The sequence below is a fragment of the Ictidomys tridecemlineatus genome, chromosome X (genome assembly GCF_052094955.1).
Source record: "Ictidomys tridecemlineatus isolate mIctTri1 chromosome X, mIctTri1.hap1, whole genome shotgun sequence".
NCBI lineage: Eukaryota > Metazoa > Chordata > Mammalia > Rodentia > Sciuridae > Ictidomys > Ictidomys tridecemlineatus.
This window is the reverse complement of record NC_135493.1, coordinates 75143704-75167251: the sequence shown is the minus strand read 5'-3', so window position 1 is coordinate 75167251 and position 23548 is coordinate 75143704. Positions and strand designations below refer to the sequence as shown.

Sequence of the window (23548 nt, the reverse complement as noted above, 5' to 3'; positions counted from 1 at the left end):
ATGTGCAAGGCCCTGAGTTCGATCCTCAACACTACATAAAAATGAATAAATAAAATAAAGATTAAAAAATAAAAGAAAAAGAAATTAAAAGGGCTGAGGATGTAGCACAGTGGTAGAGCACTCCTAGGCTCAATCTCACCCAATACTGCAAAACTAAATAAAGAAATCTGTAAATAACAAAGTCCATTTTGAAACACAAATTAGTACAAAAATCATGGCCAAACACAATCGATGACTTTTCTGCTATAAATCATTTATTCTATGGGGATTTGAGGGAGATTTTTTTGGGGGGTATTGGGGATTGAACTCAGGGGCACTCAACCACTGAGCCACATCCCCAGTCCTATTTTGTATTTTATTTAGAGACAGGGTCTCACTGAGTTGCTTAGCGCCTCTCTGTTGCTGAGGCTGCCTTTGAACTCATGATCCTCCTGTCTCTGCCTTCCAAACCACTGGGATTATAGGTGTGCGCTACCACACATGGCTGAGGGAAACTTCTAAGATGAAAGAATGAGCAAGGGGATACAGAAGAGGTACCCAAGATGACCAAACTTTCATTCTGAATATTAGCTGAGTCAAACAAGAGATGATCCATCCTGAGTCTCTTGGACTGTAAAGCTACCCAACATTGGTCAGGCCTTAGCCTTGGTAACAGGGTTCATTCCTGGAAGGATAAAATTTTAGAATTATAATAATCTGAGATATTACAGAGCCAACCCTACCCTTTCCTTCTCACAGGAGGGAACTGAGGCCTCAGTGAGTACAATGGATGACAATGGAGCACTCTGAGCTTTTGTCCATATTGTACCCCTTGCCTGTATCAGCCTTTATCTGGCCCTGGTCTGCCCAGCTAATGTCCGTTTCATCATATAATATTGTAAGTTAGATGCTCTACTCTGTGCCCTCAAAACACTCAGTGCATTTCTCCATCATCATTCAACAAATTACTGATCACCTACTATGTGTCAGGCACTGTTCCAGGCCCTCAGAATGTGTTGGTTAGTAAAAATCTCTGCCTTGGTATACGGTGGTGAAATCACTGCATCTATTCATTCATTAAATATTTATGGATCACCTGGGTGTGCAGTCCTGTGTCAGGAATAAGCTGTTTTATGGCCAGCGTAATTGTTCACAGGTTCAGCTTCCTCCCTTCCCTCCACCATGATGAATGGGCACAGTGGATGTCTTCTGAATTAATTAATAATGAAATGAGCAAGTTCACACAGCAATCTCAAGACAGAGATGGCACTGAGAATTTGGTCTCCCCACAGGTAGAGCCCTTTCTCCTGCCGGCATTAAAATCAGCTCAAATCTTTGTCACCTCCATCACCTGAGGTGAGAGGTCAGAGGGGAGATAATCAAGAGCTGGGTTCTCTGGGAAGATGCATTTTGGAAAGGGGTGACCCTCCCTGATAGGGTGAGGACCTTCTGGGGAGAGTGGAGAGGCCTCAAACTTCAGGCATCCTTGCTCAAAATCTAGGGGCAAGAAACAACAAGCACTCTCTACTAGAGACCCTAATGTCCTTATCCCTATGAGCAGGGAAGTACATTTTCATTTTTGTGTTAAAACAAAGCAACCAGTGGGATTACTAAGACATGCTCCCTACCCCACCCCCCACCCCATCTTTCTGTCCCTCTGAACCAGACACAGCTCTGGCCTTTGTCAGCTGGAACAGCCCGCCTGGCACCCCACAGTTGCACTGCAGCGCCCTCTGCTGCCTTGCATTGGGATGGCGTTTTCACTGTGTGCTGTGGGCGCGGGAGGATAGCGGGCGGGGGGCCGAGCTGTTTCCAAGCTACCTCCTGTTCCGGAGGTGCTGAGGGATGGTGACTCATCGCGCCGGCTGCGCCTGAACCGTCCACCCCCGCTGGCTCACCGCCTCCAAGCACAAGCCTGGTGACGCGCCAATACGCGCAGAACTGCTCTACGCAGGAAAAGCAGCCTGGAAGGCGGTGGGGTGGGGAGCGGGTGGGGGGAGGGACTGACCCCTACAGGATGGATAGCCGTGAGCGCAGTACCACCTACTCCACCAACCCGTGCTCTGCCCCTATCAGAACCTTGGCATCCTGCGAACTTCCGGTGTTAGAAACTCAGCTCACCTTCACTGTCACATTAACCTGGAATAGGCATGGTTTTATTACTCCACCTAACAGAGGGGAAATCTGAGGGCAAGAAAAAGGTGCCGCAAGGGTCAGGATCAAGCAGCTAAGGAGTAAGGGAAGGACTAGATTACCTAGTTATCGGTGACTCCAAAGTCCAAGGTGAACTTTCCACAGCATCAAGTTGCATTGTCTTCTGAATCCTTGCCAATGCGCACGTGTACACACACACACACACACACACACACACACACAGGGCAGATGAAACCACATCATAGAGGACCTTTTAGTCAAACATTATAATAAATATTTAACATTTAAAATATTTTAGCTGCAGATGGACATAATACCTTTATTTTATTTTATTATGTGGTGCTTAGGATTGAACACAGTGCCACACACATGCTAGGCAAGCAATCCACCACTGGGCTACAATCCCAGCCCCAAATATATATATATATATATACACACACACACACACACCCACACACACACACACTGGGGATTGATCAAGGGCACTTGACCACTGAGCCACATCCCTAGCCCTATTTTATTTAGAGACAGGGTCTCACTGAATTGCTTATTGCCTTGCCATTGCTTTGTTCATTGGCTTTAAACTCGCAACCCTCCTGTCTCAGCCTCCCGAGCTACTGGGATTACAGGCGTGCACCACCATACTCTGCAATATATAATATTTTTAATAATTTTTATTTGTTTTAATTAGTTACACATGACAATACAATGATCTTGACATATCATACATTTGAATCAGATGGGATATAATTTCTCATTTTTTGAGTGTACAGTTTGCAGAATCACATTGGTCATGCAGTCACGTATATACACACAGCAATAATAATGTCTATTTTATCCTGCTGTCCTTCCTTTCACCCCTTCCCCTCCCCTCCCCTCCCATCACTTCTCTCTACCCAATCTAATATATAACATTTTTAAAAGAAAAGAATAGGGGCTGGGGTTGTGGCTCAGCAGTAGAGTGCTCACCTCCCACATGCAAGACCCTGGGTTCAATCCTCAGCACCACATAAAAACAAATAAATGAAATAAAGGTACTATGTTCAACTACAACTAAAAAATAAACAAAAAGGAAAAGAATAGCTGTAAATGGCATTTAAGAAGAAAGTCAGGAAGGCATTAGCTTCGATTCTATAAATATGTTTCACATTATGGAGCAGAGGACAGTGATGGGAGCTGGGAAATAGGAAGATGCACCAAGGAAAGCAGATTGGAGGAGCAGAGCCTGAGGAAGCCCTGTACACAGTAGAGTCTAAATTAATCAGGAAGATGAACAAAAAAGGGAGTACAGATTGGAGGCAGGAATGACTTAATGATAGGGGAAAAGTGAAGCTAGTAAAACCCATGTAGCACCTTGTGCTTCTCCTTAGGCATTTTCCAAAATCAGATTTGCTTCCTATGTAAGTAATGTTCTGTTCACCTTGTTTGATGGTAAGATATAATTCAGTGGTACCTATAGCTCAGGCCCTACCTCTGCTTGGGAGACCATGGCCTTGTGGGAGGAGAATACAGATATCTAAGGGCAGTGTTCACCCTGTCAGCTGAATGCATATAGGTGAGGGCAGCGTTGCCTGCCCAGACAATATCCACACCTGTCCAAGAATCCTTAAACCAATCTCATCTTCCCCCTTGGGAAGATTGTTGGGCTCCAGTTAACCTCCAAGGCTGACTTCACAGTATTGAATGTCTTTCTGGACTTATGGTTTGCTGGAGCACCCAAGTGGGAATATTGAATTGCTCTTGCAGGTCCACCCTGAGGCCACACATCAAGATCTGTGCAACTGGCTGTGAGTATCTACTGTCAACTGCACTGCTGAAAATACACACTGCTGGACAGACAGCATGGCCCTTATAGTGATAGAATGAAGTTGGAGAAGGGTAACCTACCCAAGCTTCAGCACCCAGGCTGGGACAAGAACTCCACAGAATTGGTGAGTGTTATATGACAGTAGACTTAAAAGTAACCAAATCTACCTTGGAACTCATGTTTTGGTCTATGCAGAAAGAACATCAGGTCCAACAGGTTCAGCTTCCAAGTCAGCTCATCTTTTTCTATAGAGATGAATGCAATGAATGAGTGTACCCTGCCAGAGCTGGATTATTCACAGTTCTTCAGGACCCAAACCCATAGACATCAACATGCATCAGGGGCCAATCCAATTCTGGATACTTCCCATTCTCCACCATACATCATGACTTGCTGTCATCCTTGGCTCTCTCCATAGAAAAATGCCACCCCACTGTCTCCTGATGTTATCACCTGCTGTTTATCTACTTCATTAACCTTTTTTCTTTGTTTCTGATCAGGAAACAGAGGCATTGTCCCTACTTTGGGAATACCACTGGGCATATACTGAGTATCCAGAACCTGTGTTTGTTTATAATAAATATTGACCTTTGGATTCTGAAGTGCAGGCTTTCACAAATATAGACATAAAAGTGCTTGCTTGTGGGGGTGGGTTTCAGGTGGTTGGGTTATGTGAGTTCTTTAGCTGTGGATATCTTTCATGTAGGCCCCAGTGGTGTTTGAGAAGGAGAAAATGTTGTGTGGAGAAAGGAGAAAAGATGTTGATTTTCCTTAATAATCAAACTCATTGCCATTCCAGTCAAATCTCCACAGGAATTTTTTTTGTTGAACCTGATGACCTGATTCTAAAATCCATTTGAAAGAGAATACACATGAGAAGGGCTAAAACAAATTTTTGGAAAAAAGGACAATGAAGTATGACTTATCATACAAAGTATCAAATCTATAGTAATTAATTGGATGTGGTATTGAACCAAATGTAGTCAAGTAAATGAGTGAAAGAGAACAGAGTCCTTAAACCAACTCAAGTAAAGATATTAAATAAACAAAAAGTGGCATCTATAAGCCAGTAGCAAAAGGATGGAGTAGGCAATAAGTAGTGTTGAAAAATCTGGCTTTCTATGTGGAAAAATTAAATTACATCATTAATATTGACAAAACTCTAGTAACACACACAAATTACTAATATCAGGGATGAAGTGAATAACCCTATTGACCCTTCTCCTTCAAATGGATAATAGAGAATACTACAAGCAACTCTAAACACTTTGACAACTTTGATGAAATGAATCAACTGCTTGAAAAGCAAATTCCTTAAATCTAACTAATAAGAAATAGTTTGAAGTCCTATAGCTATTAAGAAAAATGAATTCATAATTTAAAAATTCCCCCCAAAGAAGTCACCAGGTCCATATAGTTTCACTGGAGAATTTTACCAAGTGTTTAAATAATTCTACATTAATTCTATATAATTGATATAATCCATCTTATTAACAGACTAAAGAAACAACACATGATCATATAATTTAATGCAGAAAAGTATTTGATCAAAGCCAACGTCATTATTACAAATTAAAAAATATCTCTTATTCTAATATCCAGAAAATACAAAGAAAAAACTTAATACCAAAGAGCAAACAATCCAATAAACAAGTGGGCCAAAAACTAAATAGTAACTTCTCAAAAGAAGAATCACACATGGCCAAAAAAAATGTTCAACATCTCTAGCATTCAGGGAAATGCAAATCAAAACTACAATAAGATTTCATCTCACTCCAATTAGAATGACAATGACTAAGAATATGAACAACAATAAATGCTAGCAAGGTTGTGGGGGAAAGGTACACTTGTACATTGTTGTTGGGACTGCAACAACCACTCTGGAAATCAGTATAGAGATTCCTCAAAAAACCAAAAGCTGAGAATATTTTTTCTAATATATAGATGCTAATTCACAATAAGGGGGGTGGCTAAGGAACTAGAGTACTTTGGATAAGGCAAAGGGAGGGGAGGGGGTATGGGAGTAGGAAGGATAGTAGAATGAATCAGACATTAATACCCTATGTGCATATATGACTACACGACCTTCACTGAAGGCTACATCATGTACATCATGATCCTACATCATGTACAATCAGAAGAATGAGAAATTATCCTCCATTTACGTATGATGTGTCAGAATGCATTCTACTGTCATGTATAACTAATTAGAACAAATAAAAAACTAGGGATGGAACCTCCATATAACCTAGCTATTCCACTCTTTGGTATTTTCCCCAAAGATCTAAAATCAGCATACTAATAGTGACACAGTCCTTTCAATGTTTATAGCAGCACAATTCAAAGTAGCTAAATTATGAAATCAATGCAGATGCCCATCAATAGATGAATGAATTAAGAAATTGTGTGTATGTGTGCGCGCGCATGTGTGTGTGTGTGTGTGTGTGTGTGTGTGTGTGTGTGTATGCACAGATAGATAGATCGGTAGATAGATAGTAGGGAGTTCTACTCTGCCATAGAAAATGAAATTATGGAATTTGTCAGTAAATGGATGGAAATGAAGAATAATTGAATAAATGAAGAATAAGTGAAATAAGCCAAAGTCAGAAACTCAAATGTCAAATATTTTGTTCTCATATGCAGAAGCTGGTATAAAATAAAGGAAAGGAGGCGGGGATGGATAGGATAAGATAAAGAACCAATCAAACATAAGTTAATAGACAAGCAAAGAAAGTCTAGTAGAGTAGAAGGAAAATGGGAGAGGGGAGGGCAGACAGGAGGAAAACGGGGAGGGAAAAGTGGGGGATCATGAATTGAAATCCATTTCCATACTTGTATGAGTTTGTCAGGATAAACCTAAATACTATGTGTACTATAAAGCTCTAATAAAAATTAAAATTAAACAAAACATAATACCTCTGAGAAATTAAAAAATAAGGGAACTTCTTCAACCTGAAGTCTAAAGCTAGGCATACAACAGACATTATACCTGACAGTCAAAACCCATTTATAAAAGGAAAGCTGACAAATGGGATTTCATCAAAGTTAAAAACTTTTCCTCTGTGAAAAACCCTGTAAAGAGGACTTAAAAAAAGACATGCAAATCATGTCTGACCAAGAATTCAGAATGCATAAAGAATTATAAAACTCAACAGTTAAAAATTCAAACAACCTAACTAGAAAATGGGCTAAAGACAGACATTCACTGAAGGCTGTATGGATGGCAAAAAAGTCCATGAAAAGATGATCAACATCACTAACCATTAAGGAAACACAAAATAAAATCACAATAAGGTATTACTACACATCTATCAGAAAGGCTAACATTTTTTTTTAAATTGACAGCACTGAATGCTGATGAGGATGAGAAATTAGATCCCACATACATTGCTGGTGGGACTATAAAATGGTACAGCCATTCTAGAAAACAGTTTGGTGGTTTCTTTTTCAAAGCATGCAAGTACTATATGACCCAACAGTTGTACTCTTGGGCATTTATCCCAAAGAAATGAAAATTTATGTCCACATAAAAATCCATTAGGTGAATGTTCATAGCAGTTTTATTTGTAACAGCTAAAAATAGGAAACAATACAGATGTCCTTCAATGAGTAAATGGATAAACTATCTGTGATATATATCCATGGCAGGAAAAACTACTCAGAAATACAGTGGAACAGAATATTAAACAAACAAACAAATGGAGCAGAGTATTGATATGCATAACAACCTGGATGAATCTCCAGATAATTAAGCTGACTGAAATATCCCTAGTGGTTCCATACATAACCTTGTTGAAATGATCTGATTTTAGAAATAGAGATCAGATTAGCAGTTGTTAGGAGTTAAGTAGGAGGTTGAGTGGGAGTGGCTATGAAAGAGCAACTTGAGGGATTCTGTAATAAATGGAAATGTTCCAGATCTTGACTGTGATAGTGTCATCATCTTGCTTGTATACTATACTATAATTTTGCAAGAGGTTACCATTGAGAAAAACTGGGTGAAAGGCACACATGAAGATATATTGTTTCTCCTTTAAGGGGCTGAGGATCCATCTCAGGGCCTCATGCACTCTAGACAAATGCTCTACCACTGAGCTACATCCCAAGTCCCTCTCTGTATTATGTCTTAAACAGCATGTGAATCTATAATGATTGCAAAATAAAATGTTTAATTACTCTGGAAAAAATGACTTAGATCCACATGTCCTAACATGTGAAGGTCCTCAAGACATATTGTTAAGCAAAAAAGCAAGTTGAACGTAATTTAGTGCAATATCATTTGTTTTTAAGTAGTCACATAAGACCAACTTATGTATACACAGAAAAAAAGTTGGAAGAGGGTAGGCAATCTACACTGAAATCAGCAGTTACTGCTGGGGAGAAAAATAGGGCAGGGAAGGTTTTTTTTTTTTTTTTTTTTTTTTTTGGTATCAGAGATTGAACACCCAGGGTGCTTTTCCACTGAGCTATGTCACAGCCTTTTTAATTTTTTAAATTTTGAGACAGGGTCTTGCTAAGTTGCTTAGTACCTCAACTAAGTTGCTGAGGCTGGCCTCAAACTTTCAATCCTTCTGCCTTAGCCTCCCAATTTGCTGGGATTACAGGCATGTGCCACTGTGCCTGGCCAGGGGAAGGATTTTAATAGTAGCTGGATTCTTTGATTTTTTTTTTCACAAGGAGAATATATTTATATGTCACTTGTATCATAAAAATAATATCTTGGACATGACTACAGTGTTCTAGGACTTTGAATCTGTTTTGTTTATCTGTATTTGATCTATCCCTCTCTTACCAATACTGTGGCCAGGGGACCCAGGTCTCAGTTCCCCTGCCATTAACCTGAAGGAAATGGCTCCTGAGACTCCTAATTTGGAAAGAAGCCCACTCATATGCAAGGTTATCTTTGAGGTATAGAAGTACCACTTGCAAGGGCCAAGGCCCCCATGACTGTGAATCTGCCCACTGCTGCTGCTAACAAATTAAATAATACACAAAGTTCAGTGTGTGCCAACTAACAGAACATCAGGTTTTGTAAGGCTTGATTTGACAAACTGTCATGCAAATTTCAATACTGGGGCAGCAAAGGCTTCCCCACCCTCAGGCCTGCAAACATGGTGGCATTGAGCCTGTTTGGAGGAAACTGAGAATAGCAGGCATGAATAAGAACTGGACACCTATACTCAGCTGTGATTGGCTGAGAGTAGATTCATTTTGGGGTGGCCCCAGAGAGTGCATCCTTCCAATTATTTATTCATTCACCATTTATTGAACACCCATATGTGCCAGGTTTTGTTCTAGGAATTGGCAACAGTAGTGAACAGAACAAAATCTTTGCCCTCATGGAGTTTCAGTTTGAGCAGGTGACAGGTAAGATAAACAAATCAATTATCTGTAAGGTAGTATTAACTGCTATGAAGAAAAACAGCTTGGAAGGAGGAAATGTGGTTTTGGGGGTTGAGGACTGGAATTTTAGAAATGGTGGCCACGGAAGGCCTGACTGAGAAAGTAACATTTCAGTGAAATCTGAAAGAAGTGAAGGAACCAGCTATGAAGATATCCTTTTGTTTTAGACATTTTTCATTTGCCCCTCCAGATTTTTTCTACCATTTTCCACCCAAATTTGTGCCCTGGTAGGCTGACCTGTGCAGGCTGCATCAACAGGTTCCCTTGCCCTCCTGTTGTGGGTTAGGTTTGACCAATGCGAGGCACCTAAAAGGAGATGAGAAAGAAAATAAAAGTATGATTAGGGTATTTCTTCATCGGCTCCCTGTGTTCAGGGTCATCATGGATTAGTTGCATCCGTATGCCAAAGACCACAACTCCTGTGGGGAAGTTCTTTCTATACAGCAGCCCTTTCCCAATTGCAATGTTCACTCCCTCCCAGAATCCTGTCTGATACACTAGGGGAGGCATTCCAGGCAGTGAGCAAGTACAATGCACATGGCAAGCTTAAAGACTGGCCAGGAGGTTAGTGTGGCTAGAAATCTGTAGGACAAAATATCAAGAAGGTCAAGGAGGATAGATGCAGTGATGCACACCTGCAATTCCAGCAACTTGGGAGGCTGAGGCAGAAGGATTTAAAGTTCAAGGTTGGCCTGGGAAATTTAGCGAGATCCTGTTTCAAAATAAAAAATAAACAGGGCTGGGGATGTAGCTCATTGGTAGATTGTTCCTGGGTTTGATCCCCAGTACCAATAAATAAATAAATAAATCGAGGAGGCCAAATTATGCAGGGCCTTGAAGATTTTCTTCCCCCACTCTAACCTCCACAGTGCTAGGTATTGAACCCAGGGCCTCATGCATGCTAGGCAAGTGTTCTACCATGAACTATACCCCCAACCCAAGATTTGGGCTTTTAATCTGAGTAAGATGGACAGCCACTGGAGGATGTTGACTAGAAGATTGACATGTTCAGGGTATATTTGAACAATATGACACTGGGAGACTGGTGACAAGGCTACTAAAAATATCAAGGCAAGAGAGGCTGGCGGCTTTGACTCCAAAAGTGGCAGTGGAGGTAGTAAGAAGTGACCAGATTCTGAATAGATTTTGGAGATGGTGCAGAAGAATCCTATTCTACTAAGATGATCAAAACACAAGCCCATCCTAAGATCAGTGTTGTTCCTCTGAATGTCATTTTGCAACACTGAAAGTTCTATTACTCAACAAGATTTCAGAAGACCCCACATGTAGTATAATAATTCTAATATTCTACAACTTGTGTGGGACTTAACTCTAGACACAAGGTCCAGCCCAAGGTGTTTCTTGTCTGCTCCTGACTATAGAATGATTCCAAAAAATGATCACCATAGGTTTTCTACCTAATCTGCCCCATGCCTCCATGAGGCGTGCCATTTTGTTGGGTGTCATTTTGTCTCCTGCTCTAGACCATTCTTGGGTCTAGTTACTCTACCTTCATGACCTGGCCCAACCATATCAACATCAAAACTCTGGGAAACACTGTCCCAAATTTTCCCTGGTCTATACCTCCTGCCCTCTGCTTACTGTGATTTATAGGCTTACCACAGACAGAATACATCCATCAGCCACCAACTGGAGAGTGATATAAATCACAGAAGCAGTCAAAGCAGAATGTTGGCAACATCTCAAAGGTACCACTATTTTGATAAGGATTTTTAAAGTTTGCCTCTGAGGGGCTAGAGTTGTGGCTCAGCATTAGAGCGCTCACCTAGCAAGTGTGAAGCCCTGGGTTCAATTCTCAGCACCACATAAAAATAAATAAAATAAAGGTATTGTGTCCAACTACAACTAAAAATTAATTATTTAAAAAAAGTTTGCTTGTGAAAGCAGGTAGCTACCAACCATATGCAGTTCATTGATAGGAAATAAAAAATTGAAAACCTATCCCCACAGGCTGAAAGCCCACAGGTTAAAGTGTCTTCTGGGAACAAAAGCCCCCTGGCATGTTTTGGTACACACTAGTGGATTGTCAAGATAAAGCGTCTTCCTTCAGATTTGTGAACCCCTCAGCAAAGGAAACCAGCTGGACACTACAGAACAGCACATGAATCTAAAGATTCATTCCAAAGCCAGGAAAATCTGATGATATTCTGTTTATGTTCAAAGAAATCAATCCAAAGAGATCAGTCCCACAGCCAAAGTCAGCAAGACCACAGAACAAATTGCTGCCAACCTCTGGGTCCTGACCCTCTCATCAAGGGGAGGATGCCCTGCATTAAAATCCTGGATTCAAACTTTCAAGCTATGTGCCCTTGGGAAAAGTTCTTAACACTTTCAGGACCTTAATTTTTAATCTGTAAAATCAGGCTAATCCCTACCGCACAGACTTGTAGTAAGGATCAAATAAGCTCTTGTGTGTCAAATGGGTCTAACATGACCCCTGGAACACTATCAGCTCAGTATGTATTACTTATCTTACAATGTCTACCTCTTTACTTTTCTTCTCTCCCTCCACTTCCTTCCCCTCCCCTCTTCCTTCCTTCCTTCCTTTCTGTTTTTGCAGTTTGGGGATGGAACCAAGGGCCTCACCCATGTTAGGCAAGCACTTTACCACTGAACCACACCCTCAGCCCTTCATGGCCACCTTCCTTTGGCAAGAGCCAGGCTGCTTGTATGTGGCAACTATGGGGTTCAAGTGGTCCCTGCTGCTCTCAGGAAGAACTCTTTGAGGAATTTTCCTGCTTTTATATACAGTTCTGTTTTTTATCTTTACAAAAAGGGCATCTTGGGTAGCTGGCTCTTGATCCCAGCAAGACATAGTTCCATGCACAGCTTGGAAAGGCCCTAATGCCTATTAATTAACTATACATTTAGTTGACCTGCCAAAGTCGTTGCTTTCATTTCCAGAATCCCAAATCTTTTCTTACTCTACTCCAGGTTACCTGAATCCCTTATATATGTGAACTCTTAACATAGACCTCTGCTCTCCTCTCTCTTTTCCATCTTTTTGACCTTTTCTCTATTCTCCATACTGTTCTCTCTGCGTGTCCCTGGCCTTGACTCTCCATCTTATCTCTTCTTTCCCCTGGTTTCACACATCTATGTCCAAACACAGTATTTATAGGGAGATAACTCTTTGAAGTGGCTCAAGTCAAGCATGGTGGTGAATGCCTGTAGTCTCAGTTACTTGGAAGGCTGAGGCAGGACAATTATTTGAGTCCAGGATCTGGAGCCAGCCTGGCAATATAGTTGAGATCTTAAAAGGAAATAACAGAAAAGTGGAAGGAAAAAAAAAACAAGAAACAGGAAAAAAACAGAAAAGTGGTTCAAGTAGACCTATGCTCAGACTTGAGGGAAACCATCCACTTAATCATTGCTCTATTATACCAGCCCATCCCAAGTCCGATCTTCCTATTCATTCATACTGGGCTGGGAACAGGATTACTAAGCCAAACGAGACAGGGCCACTGTGCTCAGAGAACTCATTAGCTAGTGAGGGAAATGAATGGCCCCATGATGAAAAGAAGAGCTGGAGAGGGGGATGCACAGAGGTGGGAAAGCACTAGCTTGTTTCTGAGGGGTCAGGAAAAGCTTTACCAAAGAAAGGAAACTTGAACAAGGCTTTGAAGCCTGAATAATACTTCTCCAAATGGAGGCTGGGTCAAAGGGCATTCCAAGGTTTGGAAACAGCATAGAGGAGAGAAGGGCACTGTGTGTTTGGGACTCTAGGTGGCCACACAGTAAAGTCAGGAAAATGGGAAACAAGATACCTGGAAAAGAGTTCTGGAGCCAGATCATCAAGTGTGTACAGGGTAATGAGACATTGGACCTCAGGAGGTCAGAATGCAAGGCCAAACAGTTGGGACTTGGTGAACACTGGGAAGAGACATGGTAAAAACCATATCTTAGATAATTCTAGCCAGAGGTATGGCTCGGTGGTAGAGTGCTTGCCTAGCAGGCACAAAGTTCTGAGTTCTATCCTCAACACTGCAAAACAAAATAACAAACAAATAAACAAAAACCCCACAAAGGTAATTCTGGAAGGCAGAGAGAAAAGAAGAAGAAGGAGGTCAGTCAGGAGACTGTTGAGATGGTCCTGACACAAACTTGAGGGCCTGAACTAGATGCCAAACATGGGAATAGAAATGAGGGGACATAGAAGAGATACCACTAAGGCCTGCTTCCTCTATGACTGGCCTTTATCCCAATTCATTTTTTGCCCTTCCCCAAATCTTCACCTATGACATTCTTAATAGGGCTTGGGCCTCAAGTCTAACACTCATTGCACTACAGAGTTTCCCAAAATCAATCAATCAATAAATCTAGCTCTCCATCAATCTACTTAGATATTTATCTATCTAGATATTTATCTAGATTTCTATCTATCTTTTCTTTTATGGTGCTGGAGATGGAATCCTGGGCTTTTTGCATGGTAGGCAAATACTCTACCACTAAGTTATTTCCTGAGGCCTCCAAATCTGTCTTGAGATCTTACCTCTCATATACCCTTGGTACCAGATTCTGGACATTTCCAAGTAATCATCTCATCAGCATGTTCAAAACTATGATGGTGGTACTTGCCTCTCACCCTATCCCAGCTTGGTAGAACCAGGAACTTCATCAATTGAAGGACTACTTACATTTTTCTAGGGCAAAATGGCTTCCCTGTTCCAAGCCACCTATGTACATGTAAGAGGTCTTAACACTTTCATATCTTGGGGATGGCCTTCCTTCACTTGCAAGTTCCTCAGCAGGATCCCTCAACCAGGGCTGGAAATCCCCTATCAATATCTGTAAATATGTAGAGGTATTTTTGGTTGTCATGATGATTCCCAAATACATCTGGCATTTAGGGCCAGGGAGTCAGGATGTTAAACATCATGCAATGTACAGCAGAGTCCTACACTGCAAAGAATTGTCTTATCCCAAGGGCCAATAGTACAGTATTTCACCTTTATGTATGTTTTCACTTTCTGTGGTTTCTGTTACCCACTAACAACTGTAGTCCAAAAATATTAAATGGAAAATTCTAGAAATAAATTAATTTATAAGTCTTAAATAACTTTTATTATAGCTTGTAGTTATAATTGTTCTATTTTATTATTGGTTACTGTTGTTAATCTCTAATTGTGCCTAATTTATCAAATAAAAACATTATCATAGGTATATTTGTACATATAGGAAAAAATTGTACACATAGGTTTTAGGCATCCACTGGGGGTCTTGGAACATATCCCCTATGGATAAGATGGGACTACTGTACTCTCGTGGGGATATAATGTAACCATAATCTCAGTGAGGCAGAGACCCTGTGTTGTTCTTTACTGTGTCTCTAGCACAGCACAAGAGTATGTGCCATTTGTGTTTGTTAAATTAATAAGCCAACTAATTGCTTCATACTACCACTACCCTTGGTGCTGGGGATAGAAAGATGAACAAGACTTGCTCAGTGCTTTGTGCCTTGGCCAGTCTTAGCCAGGTGGAAGGAAAGTCAATCCTGAGAAGGAGGCTAAAACGTCCAGAACACCTCACCTTCCATAACTATGGAGGGGCCCCTTTTTACCAAAGGGAGCTTACAAGCTAAATGCTGAATTGAAAATTCATTCATTCATCCAACCAACACTTGAATAGCAAGTAAAACTTTTCAAACACTTTCTCAAACATTATCTTGCTGGAGTTGGGCTGGGAGGAGAGGAAAAGAAGGCTGGGGTGGGGGCTGGTAGTATAGTTGGGGCCTGGGAGGTTCCTGCCCAGCAGACAGACCCAATCAGACAGTCTCCTGGGACTGGGGGGGGGGTCTGGTGTGGATGGAAATATGCGCCACATGGCCTGAATTGCAGGGCCAGCCTCAGGCTCCCACAGCCCCAAACACTTCCAGATGGATTTATTTATAACTTGCAAACCAGAGGCAGCACTCGGCTCCTTTTCCTTGCTCCCCTCCCCACTCCTGAAACAAGCCTTGGCTGCCTCTCTTTACTCCGGAAACCAGCGGGAGACAGAGAATGTGCAGCTGCTGAACCACAGCCATAGCCATGGCCTGGGCTCCTGGTCACTGCCTATCCCCTAGGTGGCATCAGCAGCTCACAGTGTAGGGTGTCTACAGAGACTGACCATACTTCTACCCACTTGGTCCATCAGGGTCCTTACAGGTTGGTTGCTGAATGGGTCATGTGAGCCACATTCATTCTGGAAAGTCTCTGTTTTAGACTTACCTCCATATCATAATGTCATAGTCATAAGTAGGTGTTTCATTCTGGGCTTCATCCCCTCCATCTTTTCCTACAAGGTACTGCTTCTAGTTGTATAAATTATCAGACGCATTGGATTCTGACATTTTCCAACTCTGACTCAGAGAGGTTGAGGAACTTGCCCAAGTGTCACACAGCAAGTAAAATGGTAGAGAGATCCGTCAAAAGCCCAAGTCCTGCCACTGACACTAGTGCCTCCTAAACCTCATTTTGCTCATGTGTGAAGTGGAACTAATTCCTAGCAGGTGGTTATAAGTGTCCACTCTGGAGTTGTACTGCATGGGGCATTTGCTGGTTCTGTCATTTGCCTCTGGGGTGACTTTCAATGAGTTATGCTTCCTCTCCTAACTCAAGTTCTTGATTTTTCTTTTAAGGATTAAAAAAATGGACTCAAATGGCTTAGCACAGTGTCTGATACACAGGAAGCCCTCAATAAGGATGAGGAATAGGGCTGGGGTGTGGCACAGTGGTAGAGCACTTGCCTAGCATGCATTAGGCCTTGGGTTCCATCCTGAACACCAAAAAGTAAAGAATATGATAGTTTGTTTTAGGTGCATCATTTTAGAGCTTACAGCTCCCATCTCTTCTTTTTAAAATTTCCTTTTCTTCTTACAGCTCCCATCTCTTGAAACTTAGACCAGGTCCCATGAAAACTCATCTCATGAATCCTCATGTAGAAAGAGATTATAAATTTGGACTTAAAGAGATTAAGTGGCTTGCCTAAGACTGTGTTTATAGGAATAAAGGAAGTACTTAGACCCAGTTCTAGATGTTTATAAGGCTATGGACTCCACACTTCTTATAGAGTGAAGGATAAAAGGCCTTTAGCTGCATCCCTGCTATAACTCCCTCATTCCCATCCTGTCCTACCTTTCCTTACTGAGGCCTAATCCAGGAACATCTTCCTTTACAGAGGGTTAGCCCACCTAGCTGACTCTGAGCATCAGTGGGCCTAACCAGAGCCTGTGGACATGCCAGGCTAGGAAGAACCTGACACCCTTGGGAGTGAGACCTTCTACCTTCTGTACTCTCCTAGCCATGGCTAGAATGGGTGGTAGCTGGAGGGTGTCAAAGAAAGCAGACAAAGGCTCCAGAGTGAAATTTTTAGATGCACCATATATTTTCCCCATAAATCCTCTTTGCTTGCAAAGTTACTCAGAACCAAAGTCTGGCAAACCACCTCTCTGCATCCAAGGGTCCAGACAAATTTTTCCTGCAGCTGTTCAGCCAACACATGACACCAGATTTCTGCCCCAGTGGGATTCTTTGGCATTCACACATTCCTTTCTGCTGGCTGCTGAGCAATTAAACACGCATAATTTCTCTATGTTTTCCCATCCTGCACCACACACCAGTAGCACCAGTGACGGCATGAGGGAATAGCAATCTCCATGCACATATGGACAAGGGAATCAGCAGACTCGTCTGTCAATTGAATGTGACTCACCAAAAAGGCTCTGAATCCCATCAGCAATTAGGCTCAATCTATCTATATGTCCCTCACCTTTTCAGTGGTCTTCCCAGGATACTCAGAATTCCTAATGGTCTACAAATAAGTACAGAGCTATCTGATAAATGTCCAGCATAGAACAGGCACTTAATAAATGCTCTATCTCTGTCCAAACAAAGTAATTCTCAGAGTTTGTGCACAAATTTTACCAGAAACTCCTAGGGGCAGCCCCTCTCTGCCTCCAGCATAGACATTTAGGAAAGCTTCCTCATGGAACAAAGGCTTTGGCCCTTATTGCAGAAACTACCAGATCTACAATTCCAGCCCTACTGTTTGGGCTTTCTGAGCCTCAGCTTTCCTATCTGTAATATGGGGACAACCACATCCATCTGTTACTATTGAGGTATCTAACACTGGATCAGGTATCTGGTACTCTCTCAGATGTTCCATTTATAAAAATTTCCCTTGTAGCCAAAGTAAATTCTAACACACTATAGAACCATCTAGAGTAAAATTATTCTTTCTCTGAATATTGATGGATCATATACTACATCCATAGAAGTATGGGAGAAATAAAATAAATTTGAAATAAAGTTCCTTTCCTCCAAGAGACTGTAATATAACTGCAAATTTAGGCAAGAATGAAATATTTCTTATAACTCAAAAGTCTTTAGGAACAAGCCAGGTACTATAGGTGAACAAAGGAGGCTAGCAGAAGACAACAAGGAGGGGTAGAGACTGTGGTGGGATGGACAGCACATACTCCATCTAAAGGGAAAGCAGCCACCTTGATTCAGTTAACTATTGTCCTTTGGGAATACAGATGTAGTACTACCAGATTTTTCTGTTTTTCAGAAGCCAATAATCCAAAAGGTATGAGAATACTACTAATTGTTACATGTTAGCAAATAGTTTAAAAAGAAACAAACCACATGGATACCAAGTAAAACACATCTGTGGGCAATATTTGGCCCACCAGTCAGTCACCAATTTGTGACCTCTCCACAATGCTAGATGGGAAATTTGTCTAATTCATTACTTTCGGTGATAAGTCCTAGATGTATTCAAAGAAGTGTGTGAGTCCCTTGGGCTGGGACCATGCAGAAAGTTTTCCTCCAGATGATTCAACTTCAAGGCAGGATCAGACTGGGCCCCAAAGGATGGGTGTGGCCAGTAATCTCAGCGACTCTGGAGGCTAAGGTAGGAGGATATCCAATTTAAGGCTATCCAGGGCAATTTAGTGAGACCCTATTTCAAAATAAGAAAACAGAAAGGGTAGGGGATGTAGCCCAGTGGTATAGTGTCCCTGGGTTCAACTGGCTCTCAAAAACTGAATGCATGTATATACATGCATGCTTTATTATAAATTTACTTATATAAGAATGTGAGGCACACAACGTACAAGTAATAACAAAATATATTGTGATTTTTATTGCAAATTCCATATAGCCAATTGATTCTCACATTAATTGTTTTCATTGATTTTGTTGGCTTCTTGCATCCATAGCCAATAGAAGAGTTAAGTGTAATTCCTCTACCAATGGTAGCTAATGTTTTTGTTTATGTTCATGAGTAAGAAGAAAGTAAAACAATGAAGAAGTGTTGGAACTTCACTGATTCATCATGATGTGAACAACTTTGTTGCTGAATCAGATAATGACTCCCATATACTGCAAGCATAATTTCCTCAATAATTTTTCATGCTATTCATGAAGTAACAGTAATAGACATGATATATATATATTTTCTTTTTGTACTGGAGATTGTACCCAGGTGTGCTTAACCATTGAGCCACATCTGCAGCCCCCTTTTGTATTTTATTTAGACATAGGGCCTCACTAAGTTGCTGAGGCTGGTTTTGAACTCACAATCCTTCTTCCTCAGCCTCCCAAGCTGCAGGGATTACAGGTGTGGTGCCACTGTGCCTGGCTAGACATGACATACTTTTAAGTGTACTATAAATATTAACATTTTTCTCCACCTGCCTGCTTGCCTGCCTGCCTTCATCCATTTTTTGGTACTAGGGATTAAACCCAAAGCTAAACATATGCTCTACCACTGAGCTCCACACCCCCAGTCCTCCATCATTTTCTTAAGCATAGAGTACAAAATAATAATCCAAGCCAACAGAAGAGTTGCAAAAACAGTTCTCTATATTGTTATTTTCCCTGTGTACCCTTCACCCAGCTTCCCCTTATGCCATCTTACATAATAGCTATTAAACTGTTATCAGAACTGAGAAATTATTCTTGGTGCAACATTATTAAGTAAAGTATAAAATTATTGGGATTTCACTAGTTTTTCCACTAAAATCCTTTTTCTGCTCTAGAATCCAATCCAGGATCCCATATTGCATTTGTTTGGTCATTTAATTCATAGAATGTCCCTCAATTTTGGTTTGTCTTCTGTTTTCTCGTGCAATTTAATTTTAAACCATGGCTGTGTTTACCAGTTGGCTCACATAGTACCTAAATATTTAACAATTGGCTTTCATGAGGCACTTCAAGCCAGCTCCAGCATACCACTCTAAGAAAAATTGACAATTCATTGTTTTTCTTTCATTAATTCCACAAATATTTATTGAGCGCCCTCTAGGGGTTAGTGCTGGGGATATAGAGATGATCAAAACTGTCCTTGCCACTGAGAAAACCATAGGTTAGGGGAGGTGACAGAGGAGTAGCAGACAATACCCTTAGAGTGATCAGGGCTAGGATCAAGGGTATAGAATGTGCTGAAATACTGAGATGTGGGAGGGAGCAACAGTACTATGGGAGGTCAAGGAAGGCTTTAGAGGGTTGTAGAGCAGAGGCAAGAGCTCTGGCTGGAGCATGCAGAGGTTGAGTATGACTTCTCGTGTAAGATGACCATGTGAGCTAAGCTTTGATGCATGAGTGGGAGCCAGTCAGCCAAGGAAGCAGACGGAACAATTTATTCCTTCATTCAATAAGTATTTCTTATGTGTCACCTTGTACTGGGCTCCAGAAATGCCCAAACATATCATGTATAAGGGCACTCAAGTGTAGCAAGGGTTGTGATGGTGGCTGGATTGACTTGAAAGATGATATTGGGTTTCTACACATTGGGTGCATGTGTAAAGGCAGTGTCATGAAGGAGCATAGGGCATAAGAACACCAAGTATAGATCAGCAGTGGAGGAACCCACCCCACTACCAGACCTCTCCTCTGTGAGAATGAAGAAGGACCTAAGAGATGATGAAAGACCACTAACCGTTGTCTAACCCAGAGCAACCAATAGTTTTTGCCAAAGGACAACCAATGCCAGAACCTTCCTGTGCAGGCACTTCGTGTTCAGAGGACCCTTCTCTTAAGCTTTTTACTCTTAGATCCCCATGTACAGGCTCCTGGGAGCTGCACTTTGCAACTGACATCTGCCTTGATCAGGAGGCATATAAATGCTCACAGGATGAGGTAATGCTATGGTCCAAATAATGGTGTTCCCCCTAAATCCATATGTTAGAATCTAACACCCAGTGTCATGGTAGTAAGGGGTAGGGCCTTTGGGAAATGATTAAGTCATGAAGGCTTCATCCTCATGAATGGGATTAGTGCTTGATAAAATGGCTTAAGAGAGCTCTCTTGCCCCTTCTGCCTTATGAGGATGCAGTAAGAAGATGCCATCTGAGGCAGAGATCCCTCACCAGATACCAAATCTGTGGCAGCTTGATCTTGAACTTACCAGTCTCCATGACTGTGAGCAATAATGTTATATTATTTATAAATTACATAGATTAAGGTATTTTGTTATAGTAGCCTGAATAGACTGGGATAGTACTGACATGATATTGATGACCAACTCTCAATGGGAGCCCATCACCTGAGATAATGATCTTCAAGAGTAGCACCAATGTTACTTCCTTGGAAGCCTTCTCTGAACATGATCTAAAGTAGACCTTCCATACATACACCCCAGCCACTCTATCCTATTATATATCACTTTATTTTCTTCACAACACTGATTAGAAAAAATAAGACAAATATTTTTGAAATCTGCTTTCATTAGAATTTCAGCTTAACAAATGTGGAATCTTTGATTTGTTATCAACAGATCCCTAGCTCTATGCTCAGGGCCTGCCCTCTAGAGGTATTGATGAAATATTTGTAGAATAGATGAGCAAATGAATAAAAGGATATTAAAACTTAGATATGAGGGCTGAATTACTAACACTTTATAGCCAGAAGCTTCTTCAATTTTAGTTTATTTGTTTATTTATTGCATTTTTTTAACAGAGCTGGGGATGGAATCCATGACTTTGCACATGCTAGGTGAGTGCTCTACCAACTGAACCACATCCTCAGCCCTCTCCCTCAATTTTAAATATATGCTTTAAATCTACTCCTTCAGTACCTTGACTCATAACTTGAAACTTACATGGTACCAATGCTAACATGCATGAAATTCAGAATGCTCCTCTCGGGGCTGTTGTGAGAGAACAGTAACAACAACTAATATTTGGAGTACTTTCTAAAGGGTCAGTTGCCTTTATAAGCATGTTTATTGAGTGGATATCAGGCTCTATTTAGGTCCTAGGGGTACAGCAGTGAATAAAAAGAAGAAATCTCTGCTTCTCAGTAACTTAAAAAAAATGGAAGTAAATAGCAGAAAGATCAGCAGAGTAGAGGGAAGGGAACAAGGGGAGGGAGGAAGGTAGGAGTATACAAGTACTAGGGACTGAATTAGAGCAAATTATAGCCCATGTTTTTATACTTATGTCAAAATGAATTCTAATGTCAGGTATAACTAAAATCAACCAATAAAAAATCCTTGCTTTTAGGGAGCTTAGATATTAGCCTATTTAATCTGAAAACAACTTTAAGATGTAGATCTTGTGATCATTCCCATTTTAAAGATGAGGAACACAAGACGGAGGCCTAGTAACTTATTCAAGATCACAGCTACAGATGGAAGAGTCAGGCAGTTGGCCCCTGAGCCCGTGTTCTTAACCACTAAGCAACCCTGCCCCTGAAGAGCTATGAAAATGTGCCTGGCAAATTTTCAATGACTGACAAATCTGAGTTCTTATTATTCTTGGTAGGAGCATGGTGTGTTGTTGGGACAGGAAAGACACTGAACCAGAGAGTTAAGAATGATGCACGAGGAACACTGGTCCTGGGGGTGGCCTTTGGCACATTTTGGGCCAGAAGAGAACCAGCTGTACTGTGACTCTGGGATCCTGTTTGTCCCTCATTGGAGACTGCCAGGCTTAGAAGATTCACACGTGGAGGCAGGCTGCAGGGAGGAAGCTTCAAGGTCTCCCCCATTGGCATGCACTTAGCTCTTTGTGTTTCTTGTTGTTATCATTGTTTTTGAGTCCTGTCCTAGTCCTTCTCCTACAGATTTGTTGCCCTTGTTGTGGCCCTGCCCCACCCCCCTTGCCTTAGTCCTCTCATTCAGGAGGACAAAGGAAAAGTCTGGCCAACCCCTACTGGGCTTTTCTGGTTTTCTGTTTCTACTGGAACAAAGAACAGCTCACCCAGTGCTCTCTGATCCTTGGAATGAGAAAGGAAAATAGTTCAACACATAGAGTAACCCGAACACTGCCCCCATCCCCATCGCTCACTGGTCCCTGCCTCTCAGGACGCCCTGCATTCCTGGCAGGGCTAGGCCAGGAAGGCGCCTCCCTTCTGCTTCAGGGAGCCGGTGGGACAGTGATGACTTCCATCTGGGCTGGCCTGTTTTCCACCCCTTAGGCTCCACCTGCAGCCTAGATGGAGCCAAAGGAAGAACAGAGCATCCTCCTTTCAGTCTCTTTCATAACTCCAGCAACAGATTAGCCTCCTAGACGTTGGTCAGCAGATTGCCAAGCGATTCCTGTAGAAGGTGGGAGGGTTTCAGTGGGATTTTGCGCACATCACTTAACTCCACAAAGACTCAGTGTTCTCTTCTTAAAAACAGGTCTAATAATATCTACATGATATTATTAAGGTGAGGATTAAAATATTTTTGTGTGAGGTACTGGGGATTGAACCTAGTGATGCTCTACTACTGAGCTACCCTACAGTTCTTTTTATTTATATTTTGTTTTGAGACAAGCCACCCAGGGCTGGCCTTAAACTTATGATCCTCCTGCCTCAGCCTTTTGAATCTTTGGAATAACAGACATACATCATTGGACTTGGCTGCTATAAATCACTTTATAAATTAACAAACTGAGGATCAGTGAGGGGAAGGGACTTGTGGAAGGTCACTATGGCTAGACCTGCCAGCTCCTATGGTACAGTGGGCTCTCTCCTTCCCCTAAACAATCTGCTCCTGAGAATCTCAGGTCACAAGGACCAGAGATGACCCAAAGCATCCTTACATCCCACTATCCACCTGCTTATTTATTTGATAAATCCTTAAGAAGTATCTGCAATGTGCCAGGCACTGGCTCAGACACTAGGAATATAGCAGGGGAAAAAGAAACACAAAAGTTTCTGTTCTTACAAAGCTTATATTCTGGTAATGAGAGATAGATAATAAATAAGATAA

The 23548-nt window shown here is 41.5% G+C and overlaps 1 protein-coding gene across 5 annotated transcripts in view; it reads right to left on the bottom strand.

Moving 5' to 3' along the window:
• Positions 1–23548, bottom strand: part of Nhsl2 (NHS like 2) — a 289493-nt gene that overhangs the window by 153807 nt on the left and 112138 nt on the right. For all 5 annotated transcript variants that reach the window (XM_078034696.1, XM_078034697.1, XM_078034698.1 and 2 more), the window contains exon 2: positions 9581–9649. In XM_078034696.1, the coding sequence (XP_077890822.1) occupies positions 9581–9649 (69 nt within the window). The remainder of the gene's footprint in view (positions 1–9580; positions 9650–23548) is intronic.